This window comes from Rhamphochromis longiceps, linkage group LG18 (genome assembly GCF_057381845.1).
Source record: "Rhamphochromis longiceps isolate RC_006_pf linkage group LG18, R_longiceps_female_GT1.1, whole genome shotgun sequence".
In the NCBI taxonomy this organism is placed as follows: domain Eukaryota; kingdom Metazoa; phylum Chordata; class Actinopteri; order Cichliformes; family Cichlidae; genus Rhamphochromis; species Rhamphochromis longiceps.
In genome coordinates this window covers 5,441,183-5,452,606 of record NC_140574.1, presented here as the reverse complement: position 1 = coordinate 5,452,606, position 11,424 = coordinate 5,441,183, and the positions used below count along the sequence as shown (strand labels likewise).

At 41.2% G+C, this 11,424-nt stretch overlaps 1 protein-coding gene across 1 annotated transcript; it reads left to right on the top strand.

The window, feature by feature from the left end:
• The first annotated feature begins 422 nt into the window (after positions 1 to 422).
• Positions 423 to 11,347, top strand: gtpbp4 (GTP binding protein 4). Its single transcript, XM_085388758.1, has 17 exons — positions 423 to 562; positions 1,453 to 1,623; positions 1,720 to 1,823; positions 3,045 to 3,181; positions 4,242 to 4,342; positions 4,648 to 4,740; positions 5,648 to 5,839; positions 6,528 to 6,593; positions 6,689 to 6,778; positions 6,863 to 6,973; positions 7,089 to 7,166; positions 7,397 to 7,448; positions 7,539 to 7,639; positions 8,372 to 8,569; positions 9,375 to 9,440; positions 10,003 to 10,146; positions 10,823 to 11,347. Exons 1-17 carry the CDS (start codon positions 515 to 517, stop codon positions 10,973 to 10,975), a joined length of 1,905 nt encoding a protein of 634 aa, XP_085244884.1. The 5' UTR covers positions 423 to 514; the 3' UTR covers positions 10,976 to 11,347.
• The last annotated feature ends 77 nt before the right edge of the window (positions 11,348 to 11,424 follow it).

Sequence of the window (11,424 nt, the reverse complement as noted above, 5' to 3'; positions counted from 1 at the left end):
TTTTTGTTTAATAATAATTTAGAAAATCTGAAAAAAATTCTTTCATTTTTAATATTCTAAAGAAAACCCTGCTTACGTAAACAGCAACACTAAATGAATGAATAAATTTCTTTATTATCACTTTAAAAACTACATTGTGAAGTAATAATATGCATGTAAATAAATACACTCACATATAAATGAATAGTACTTAAATATGCATGTGTACATTTAAGTTGTTTTTATGTATCTCATACTCACACAGATAGATAAGATAAAATGTTATTGAAAAAAGCTGTTAAGCTTTTGTGTCTCTTGAATAAATCTAAATGATTCAATACAACCAGTATTTTTGTTTTTGATGATTTGGATTTCTTGTGGTTGTGTCTATTTTTGTTGTGTCTGTGTCCGGACGCCAGGGGGCGGTGTCCAAAAAACACACACACAAACTGTTTTCTGAGTCTTTTCCGGCTGTAGCGGAACTCCGGGCTTTCTTTCCCTGTGCCGTCAGCGGACTACAACGTGTCCCGACAAAATGGCACTTTATAATTTCAAGAAAATTATGGTGGTTCCCACCGCCAAGGTAAGTTTTACCTTTTGTTAACATCGCGTTTTAAAGCGGCTGAGGTTCGGTGCGGCTCGCTGTGGGAGATGGCAGGAGATAATAGATGGTGGAAAAGAAAACACGTGCCGTACTGGGCTGAAGAGAGACCAGCATGTTTAAGAAAAGCAGACTTCAGGCAGAAAACTGCTACACTGAGTCTGACATGTCGTTATATGTGAATAAACAGCCAGTAAAAGTCTGTGTTAGCCGGTGGTAGCTCTGATTTTCGCTTTCAGAACTGCATTCACAAATCTGGAGGTTTACGTATGTGTTTTCTTACCTCTGTATAAGTTTAAGGCTGTTTGTTTCATAGGTTTCTGTTTCCTGTGAGCAGAGACACTGTTGCTCACTTCGGCAGGTATAAGATACTTTCATCACCTCATGAAAACAGGCCCAATGACTCTCGTGTGGCTGCGGTGGTGTCAGTCCTTTTAAACACTACGTTGTGGCGGCCTACTATGAGAAGACAGTCATGAAAGACTCTGCCTTCTTTCCTCAAACAGTTTTTTTAATATAACTTGTATGCCGAACTTTAAAAAACACTATAATTCGTGTTAAGCGTCACATAAAATTGTGTTATAAGCTGCCTGATTTGGCCGGTAGCCGAGTAAACATTAAACTGATTGGTTTCTCAGGGAGGTCTGGCTGGATTCTAGGAAAACCGATTATATGAGGTTTAATGTACTGAATTACAGGGAAATGGAATTTTCTTGTACGTAATGTAACTATTCGTGTATTGATAAACCTCAAATAGCCAAATAATTAAAGACAGAGGCCAAAAATAAAATCACTTTTTCAGATGATGTTATAATGAATTGTTTGTTTGTGGTGATCTATGGCTGACCTTTACCCTGTTTAAATCTGTGCAGGATTTCATCGATGTCACTTTATCCAAAACCCAAAGGAAGACGCCCACGGTGGTACACAAACATTACCAGATTCACCGTATCCGACACTTTTACATGCGAAAGGTGAAGTTCACCCAGCAGAACTACCATGACCGCCTCACGCAGATCCTCGCCGACTTCCCCAAGCTCGACGTAAGAAAAGAAAATTTGAAACAGACTCATTTCATTTAAATATCTGGTCAAACTCGTATGATGCTTAATGTTACGTGATGTTTTCCATCTCCTCAGGACATCCACCCTTTCTATGCTGATCTAATGAACGTCTTGTATGACAAAGATCATTACAAGTTGGCCTTAGGACAGTTAAACATTGCCAAGAATCTGATTGACAAGTAAGTTTATCTAAAATCTAATGCTGGTTATTGTTGTGCTGTGAACACTGCTTTCAGATCTTTGTTCCTCCTGATGTACAAATCTGAATCAAAAGCCTCTCACTCTATTCACTAATGGATTTCACTGATGGATCTAAAGCTTTGACATCTTCTGTGGTGTTTGCATACAGTGCATATTTTGGAACCTTGGAAAAATATTTGTGCAAGGTGATAAGATATCGTTTGTCCATTTTCTTAAAGCCTTTGTTACTCAGTGTATTTATTGATTTCTTACCTTCAGAATGAGAGTCTGGTTTCAGTGCATCTATGTGAGCTTGGTGGGTATGCTGATGCGCTCAATAGGCCTGTTTTTGTAAATGTCTGGGTTTCATTAGACGATTCAGTTTAGCAGCCACTGCATTGTTTTTCTTGGCCTTCATGCATTTATATTACACCTTCAGAAACTTCAAGCTACAGAACAGCTGTGGCTCCTGCAGGAACAGGCACTGATTTATGGAGCGCTTGATTTGCTTTGCGTTCTATTGGCAGTGCTTGCATTTACAGTAGATTAATTGTGCAGCCCTAGTTACATCAGTGTGTTACTGTAATCACATGTAAGCATTGGCAGTTGCCAGTATTTTTCTTCCTGAAATGATGGTGTGGTCTAGAGCTCTGACTTATGACCATTATTTATTTTTTATTGCACAAAGAACAAGAGGATGATGGCAGAGTGCAAACATAAGAAACTGTCTGCCGCTGCTAACAGGATGTCAGGTCCTTGCAAGCATCTGCAAGACAGCATGCAAACACAACGTGAAGAACCTGAAGCTGAGTGTAATCAGACCTGCAGTGTAGCAGCAGGACTTCACGTCTTTGCCTCCATTTCCACCTGTACATATTTCTACTGTCGAATGTGTTGATCGCTGTTAAGTGCTTCTGTTTGGGCTGGTTTTCAACTTTGTTGTCAGCTTAGTGTTAAAATTAAAACTGTAAAATGATCACACACGTCTCCTGTGTGTCCTCGGAAGGTTTATATTGTTAAACAAAACTATGTGAGTGTTTCAAAGTAATGCAAAAAGTAGTGTCATGAATCACTTTCTCCAGAGGATAATCAAGTAATTTAATTGATTACCTAAAAAAAGTGACTTGTACTACATTACTTTTCTGAGTAACGACCCCAACGCTCGTCTAGACTTACTCTCCTATAACAAAGTAGTGAAGAGGCATCTTTTGTTCTTTCAGTGTTGCCAAAGACTACGTGCGCCTGATGAAGTATGGAGACTCTCTGTATCGGTGTAAGCAGCTGAAGCGAGCTGCTCTCGGGCGTATGTGCACCATCCTGAAACGGCAGAAATCCAGCCTGGAGTACCTGGAGCAAGGTGAGCAGAGTTTAGGCTGTGATTGAGAAGCTGAGTCCGTCCAAAATCGTACTTTTCCTTTTAGCTGAAAAGTTTGAGTTAGGGCTGCTCAATTAATCGAATTTTAATCACGATTACGATCTGGGCTTTCAACGATCATTAAAAATGACTGAGCCGATTATTAGCCCCTCCCTCGTGCTTTACTCTTGCGCTGCTCCATGTGGCAAATCGAGCGCACCTCTCTGCATTTCGAACACGTGTCACAACAATTAAGAGCAGCGGTCTCCAACCTTTTTTGCGCCACGGACCGGTTTATGCCCGACAATATTTTCATGGACCGGCCTTTAAGGTGTCGCGGATAAATACAACAAAATAAAACTAGTACCGGTACCGAAAAAAAGAAAATTTATTCATAACACACGTGAAAAGACCCAGGAAAACCGAGTAAACGATAAAAACGATAACAAAATAACGCTGAAAACCGATAAAAATCCTGAAAACTATACATTTCACATCTGAGCCTCAACTCTCGCGGCCCGGTACCAAACGACTCACGGACCGCTACCGGTCCGAGGCCCGGGGGTTGGGGACCGCTGATTAAGAGGACCCGAGGGAAGCTCGGAAAGCTAAGCAGAAGTTATTTGGAGAGGAGAGTGACTGCCGTTGGTTGAAAAGAGAGGTAAAAAAAAACTTCAGTGGTGTGTAAACATTATGGGTTGGCGGAGTCAGACGTGGATCAAGTGGACATAGTGTGTAAACTTTGCTACAGTGTCGTAGCTGCACCACAGAGCAACACTGCAAAGTTCACTAAACATAGATGTTTACATTTTTCATTTATTTTTTATATTGCAAACATTTGCACTGTTATCAGTATTTGCACTATTTTATATTATTTTTTGACAGTCTTTAAAGTCATTATTCAATACATTGTTATTGTTAAATAAATATCGTCAAATAATCGAGATCTCAATTTCAGTGAAAATAATCGTGATTATCATTTTTGCCATAATTGAGCAGCCCTAGTTTGAGTAGTTCAGTCTGTTTCTTCTGTCTCCATACATAACCGTTACTCGTCTTTCAGTGCGTCAGCATCTGTCCCGTTTGCCAAGCATCGACCCAAACACGAGGACCCTTCTTCTGTGCGGTTACCCCAACGTGGGCAAGTCCAGTTTCATCAACAAGGTAAATCCCAGACACATTTATCACGATCATTGATTTCCACTCTGAGCCAACTTTACGAGCAAGATTTTGATTAAACTCTTAAATTATCGCACTTACTGCGCTTGCACTGCTGATTAGACTCAGACTGTATTTCGTTACCCTGTATATTTACATGTGTAAGGACAAGTTGAATCCTAATCCTAAATTATTATAATCTAATGTTTCTTTTTCTGTTTGTACTGAACAGAGATTGCAATCACTAACAGTCGCCTCCATCTGCCTGCTTTCAGTGTAGCTAACAGTGTAACTGGTTTCTTCCTTGTCAGGTGACCAGAGCTGATGTTGACGTCCAGCCGTACGCTTTTACCACCAAGTCTCTGTTTGTGGGTCACATGGACTACAGATACCTCCGCTGGCAGGTGAGATGATCCTGCTCGCCTGAGTTTTACTGTGGTTATCATCTCATTGGTAAAAATGAACTCCAGGACAGTGGACGTAAAGCATGTGAAAATGAGGTTTAAAAGGAAAGCTTTGCACTTGTTTCAGTACACATTGTTTTCTTGGACTCACTTTGAATGGCTTTGCATGGTTGAGTTCATCCACTCACTGAAACAAGCCACTTTACCCTGATTTCCCTTCCTTTAAGCCAGCTGTCATCTGATAGGCTGCCCCTCATAAGCAACGCTGGGGCAGAATAGAGCAGCTTTTGTACTGATAGTCTAACTAAACATGGGATTGGTGATCTTAACTCTTTACCTGCAGAGCTGCTGAAATTCTTCCTGTTTGTGTTTAATTTATATGAAAGCTGTTTTTCTTTTATTAGCCTTACGATCATTATTGCTGAGATTTGCCTGTACTAAATGATACTATGTATGTGCTTAAAGTTGGCTGAGAGTCTGGACAACTTCACGAGACCACACAATCCCAGGAAAAATAAACATGGTAGAAATCAGCATTTAGTTTTATCTGTTTTAGGTTATAGTTTTGGAAATCTTGTGAAAATAAATGTGACTCCTGCAGGAAAGACATTCAGGACTTCAGGAGTTTCTTATTTTTTTGCTTGGATTTTGAGGAAAACAAAAATGGCCACAGCGTTTTGTCTCAGGTTTAAAAGCAGTTTCCCTAGCAGAGTTCACTTAAGCTCAAACTAAACATCTTGAAATGCATCCTGATAAATCTAGCATAGGTGCTTTCCCCTCACTCTAAAGGAGGAGTGGGAGCTGTTTTCTCCTAAAGGTGGATTGTGAGACAGGCTGACCTAAGACCATTTTAGTAAGCTACCACCTCCTGTTGTTAGTCAGATGCTAACTGTGTGTTTGTGTGTAGGTGGTGGACACCCCCGGGATCCTTGACCACCCTCTGGAGGAGAGGAACACCATCGAGATGCAAGCCATCACGGCTCTGGCTCACCTCAGGGCGGCGGTTCTTTACGTCATGGATGTTTCTGAGCAGTGCGGCCACACCCTGCAGGAGCAGCTGGAGCTCTTCAACAGCATCCGACCCCTGTTCGCCAACAAGGTCAGACGGCAGCATATCATAACTGCTCTGCAGATGAGTCAGTCCCTGAAAATTCACCCACTGGACCCCCTCAAAATCAGCTGATTCGTTATCTACAAGAACTTCAGTCTAAGCAGTCACGCAAAAAATGTCCGTCATACTATGAATATTTTACGAGTTAGTAAGGAGGGATGGGTCTAATATTTGTGTCTCTTAATTCAGATGATCATTGTTGATGACTTCACAAACACTTTCAGGGCTGAAAAAAAAAAGAGATTTAAGCTGTTTTAAAAACTGCAACCGGTCTCCTGATTGTGTTTAGTGAAGTGTGTAGAAGCCTGTGCCGTCGTATGCCACAAGAAAACTGCCCCAAGTTGTAAAGGGAGTGAAGTGAGACTTTGCTAAGAGACACTTTGGGTGGATTTACAAAAATGTTTGTTGTTTAAACATGTTTTTGAACCTGTACTGATGCTGGAAAAAAAATACCACATATTTTAAAAGCGCCAAATTTGACCTACCCTTATTTACTTTGAGGACATCTAGCTCTGAAACATTTCCTAGTATCAAGTTAAAATTTCTCATGGCTCAAATATGCAAAAGTTACTGTAGAAAAAAGAACATCTGATCTTGAGGGGGTCTGGTGGGTTTTCAGGTTTAATTGACTTTTTTTAGCATTCACACTGTTGGTGATTGTTTTTGTACCCCGCAGCCTCTCATCATTGTGGCAAACAAATGTGACGTGAAGAAGATCAGCGAGCTGTCTGAGGAGAACCAGGTGGGTGGTTTACAGGTTGCACATCTCAAAGACAGGAATGTGTAGGATGTGTTTAAGAATTTGCTTAACGCGTTAAATGTCCTCTTTGTTGTCAGAAAATCTTTGCAGACCTGTCTGCAGAGGGAATCCCCGTCATCGAGACCAGCACCCTGACAGAGGAGGGCGTCATGCAGGTTAAAACCGAGGTGAGAAACAGCCGACTCGGGCTCGCTCTGGTCCCGGAGCGTGTCAAGTATTTGATCTCACCGTGGCTGCCATCTTTCTTTCAGGCGTGCGACCAGCTCCTCGCTCATCGCGTCAACACCAAGATGAAGGGCAAGAAGGTCCACGATGTTCTCAACCGGCTGCACCTGGCCATGCCCGCCAAGAGGGATGAGAAGGTCAGTCAATCAGCTCTTGAATGGCACTCTTAAACAGTTTAAAGCTGTTTAACGTGAGACTTTTGCTTTTTTTTTTCTTACATTTGTTAAAGGTTAAACCTGTTCATGTTTTCAGGAGAGGCCTCCGTTCATCCCAGAGGGAGCCATGATGCGCAGGAAAGCGATGGAGGTGGACGCACCCAAACGCAAACTGGTAGGTGTGGTGGGAACTTCAGGCTTATAGCAAAAGAGACGGCAAGCATTTACTTAAGCTCTTTACTTTAATTTCATTGTATATTTAGCTTATTTTACCGAACCCGGAGACAATAATCTTTCTTTGACTCTAAATAGCAAAAAAATGAGTAATAATGAGTTTTTCTTCCTCTGCTGAGTTTAATTCTCTCTGTGCGGCTGTTTGTAAAATGTTTACTGTTCTTCTTACAGGAGAGAGATCTGGAGTTGGAGCTGGGTGATGACTACATTCTGGACCTTCAGAGTAAGAACTGCTTCCCTTTAATAACGGAGCTGCTGCTGTGACATTTCAGACCATCTATTCACTGCCGTTCTTTTTTTTTTTTTTTTTTAGAATACTGGGATCTAATGAACGAGGATGAGAAGCGTGATAAGATTCCTGAAGTGTGGGAGGGCCACAACATCGCAGATTTCATTGATCCCGGCATCATGAAGGTGAGCGTCTGCTTTTGCATGTGCACGAAGGCCTGCAAAGGTTCACATTGCTGAGATTCTGCAGACATCTGTGTGCAAACAAGGACACCAACTGTGAACGCTTCCTCTGAGCAGGCTAGAGCGTCGTATAAAATGAACGGCTGTGGTTACCTGCTGTTTACATCTGTGTTTGTGTTCTTCCACAAAGGAGAAGTTCACATTAAAAACGTAACAGCCTCCAGATTAATCTGGGGAAACCTACTTCCCTTAACTGGTCCTTCCGCCATGCCAAGAAACAAAGGGCACAAACTGTTAAACAATGAAAACCACAAGATCCTTTATGATTAATAGTGACTGGGTTCATTTCTGTGTAGCGAAAGTGCATTTTCCTGTCATCTACTGTTCCTCTGTGCTTTTGTTTTCTGCTACACGAGCAGAGGACACTAATCTCTATAACTAATGCATACCTCTATATTTACTCCTGAGCTATTCGTGCTGTTGTTTACGACCACACTGATATTCCAAAATGTAGAAGATAATGTGAACAACTAAAGAAATATAACCTATTCTGAGCTTTTAATGATAACAACTGAACCACTGAGGCCTTCAGCATGAATGTAATGCATTTATCTCCAGGATGCTCTCAGAAAGGCTTAATGAAGAAAAAGAGGGATAAGGCATTTGTCAAATGTGTTTCTGCCCTTTAAACTCTGTCCTCTAAATGTGTGTTTGTTTTTCTCTCGACCCTCACAGAAACTGGAGGAGCTGGAGAAGGAGGAGGAGCTGAAGGAGCGAGCCGGGGAGTACGATTCTGACGAAGAGAGCGAGGACGAGGAGATGCAAGAGATCCGCATTCTTGCCAAACAGATCCGCGAAAAGAAGCAACTCAAGGTCCTGGAGTCGAAAGAAAAGGATGTGCATGGACCTCGCATGCCCAGGACCGCCACCAAGGTGAGCAGGGCTCAGTTTAAGCTACTCACCGTCACCTTGCTGGAGTTGAGATGTGGGTCAAATTTAAGTACAGCTGCCTTCAAATACTTTATATTGATTGTTCCAAACATAATAAAAATATATGCCGACATAGCAGATTTCCCCCCTATTCTTTAATACCTGTTGGTGTTTAATTTCTTTGATGTCAACAAACATCTGAGAGCTTAAACTGTATCAAGTGCTGACAAATAGGTGAAAGAATTATGAATGCGTTCCTACTCATCACCTCACCTCTGCTGGTCGCTATTCCTGTTTTTCGAACATGGAAAATTTGCTGCACTTCCAGCAGAATAAGAGACTTGACAGCAGGTGAGAATCAGCAGATTAGAATCAAATATAAAGACGTCACATCGTTGGCTGAACATATGTAGGGACAGCGTGCACACAGGTTGAGCTGCTGGGTCCTTATAGCTGGTATGTCTTAAAACGGGCACATATGAAGCATATTCCCTCAGTAATCGACACTGCACTCAAAACATCAGGGGAAAAAAGAATCAGTGGAAAAACGTGGCATTCATGGAAACCAGGTTATGTGCTCATCATCAGTTACCATGGTGATTTAGCCAGGTTTAAGAAAGAAAAAGGAAAATGAACCGCTTTCAGGACAAATTTTGAAGGCTCCACCTAGTGGAGCTTTTTACCCAGAGTTACTCCGTCAAGCTTCAAGCTGGTGACTCCTTTAGTTCTTTGACTGTCTTTTGTCTTTTGAGCCCACGTTTCACACGGATGTCTGAGCTCATGTTTGTGTTTGTTCTGATATGTTCAGGTTGAAAGGAAGCGGCTCGAGAAGGAGATGGGTAACCTCGGTCTGGACATGGACGACAAGGACGATGTAAGTTCTGATTTGAAATCGGCGCCTACAGGATGTATGTAACTGAATTAATGATAATGATATTAAGTTATAATTACAATGGTGCCCACGGTAACAAATAAAAAAGAGGCAACCTTTTACTATGTGGTTTAATAGTAAAAAGTTGTCAAACTGGGGCGTGGAATGAGGCTAGGTTTTTATATTATTTTGTTTATTGCTAATAATAAAGGATAAAATCTTGCTGGGTTTGGTGCGTGGACTGTTGGAGTTTTAATATAAGGGTTTTTGAATAGTTACAGTGAAACGTTTGTTTCAGTATGATCTTCTTTGAACTCATTTTATTTTGGTAAATATGTGTCTTTTTATTTATATTTTCTTTAATTAGTTTGGTTGTTTTGAGATTTATTTGTTTTATTTACATTATTGAAGAGTTTGTAAACTCATTCATGTTTCCATGGTTACGTGTTTCTTCGGTGTTGATGGTGTTGATGTGGTCTCATGTTCTTGTTCTTCATACTGGTTCTTGATGAGTGAATCTTTGGAGATGTTTGTGTCTTAAGTGTTTCCTGTCGTGTACTTTCAGAGTCACTACGCGCAGCAGGCCAGACGCTCCCGCAGCGTCGCTAAGAAGCGTAAGCGTGAAGCTTCGGCCCCTCCGACGTCCCGAACCCGCAGCCAGAGCGCCTCCCGTCCACCCCGAGACCAGTCTGGTTTACGAGATGCAAAGGTACGAGGCTGTGGAATTGCTCAGCTTTTAACTAAAATCTGCTCTGTGATCGACTCGCTTATTAGTCCTTTAGGTTTTATGAAAAGGTGGACACATCAGAGATCTGTAAACATTAGTTGTTTCACACAATTAATCACAAAGTGGCCAATACTGAAATAACTGAAGTCTTTGCCAGCTTACCTTTAATCCAGTTACCTTCTGCAAAGAAAGATTTGATCCTAAATGTTACTCGCTGATGTTTAATCTCAGAGGGTCAGTTTAGGCTGAGCTGACTGCAGCGCTGTCAGTAAACCAGCAGAAACCCTAAATACCTGATTACCTTTGAATTCCTTTTTTTGTCTGACCAACAAGGATTCACTTAAACTGCATACTGTTGTGTGCAGGAATTACTGCATTTATCAGCAGTTTTATACGTTACTAGTAGTTTCAGCTTATTTAAAAGGTTAAAAATACAATTTCATTGTTCTTATTTCTTATTTTTTAGCTCTTAAAAAGCATCAAGTGTGATTTTAATTTTTTTTGAAGGTTTCTTTTTGCTTTCATTAGTGACGGTTGAATCACAGGAAGGAGTGGATTACATGCAGTAACTAGTCTGGGGTTCAAAATGTAATAGATGACATGAAGTGAATCCCTCGTTCTGTAAACTGACCGCTGGCTTTGTCCGTTTGTTCATCAGATGGCGAAGAAGACGAAGAAGATGATGAAGAAATCCCAGAAAGACATGAACCGCCAGGGCAAGAAGGGAGAGGCAGACAGACACGTGTTTGACCTCAAACCCAAACACCTCCTGGCTGGGAAGAGGAAGTCGGGCACCACAGATCGCAGATAAAACTGCTTTTCCTGGACTGTTGACACCTGGACACTCTGCTGGCACCATTGCCGGGGAACCATTTACATGATTAGTGATTATATTAATACCAATTTTCAGCTCAAGCATTTGCTCATGGAAGTGAATCTCAGCTGTAACGAAAACATAACTGTATTGAATGGCAGAGACTTTGTAGTGGTTAATGTCTTACTGTGTTACTGCAGTAGTTCATGTGTGAAGCTGATTTGTATTCAGTATCAGTAAAGTGAAACCTTTTGCCTTACAGCTCGCATGTGGCTCTACTTTGGATAAAGTGATGATGATGCTTCCTTTAGAGTCTCTTCTTGAGAAATATTAACACGGGAGCCAAATAAACACATCGGAGCTAAAATATCTCAGGTGTCATATTTTTCTCTATGGAGTGATTTTATCTTAAAGAGACAAGGTGGTGACACAACCTTATTGTGTTT

Bases quoted from the DNA above. Each gene is read 5' to 3' on its own strand.
- gtpbp4 (XM_085388758.1), top strand. From the start codon at position 515: ATGGCACTTTATAATTTCAAGAAAATTATGGTGGTTCCCACCGCCAAG. The intron at 6,594-6,688 runs GTGGGTGGTTTA...CTTTGTTGTCAG, and splicing joins AGCTGTCTGAGGAGAACCAG to AAAATCTTTGCAGACCTGTC. The intron at 9,441-10,002 runs GTAAGTTCTGAT...GTGTACTTTCAG, and splicing joins ACATGGACGACAAGGACGAT to AGTCACTACGCGCAGCAGGC.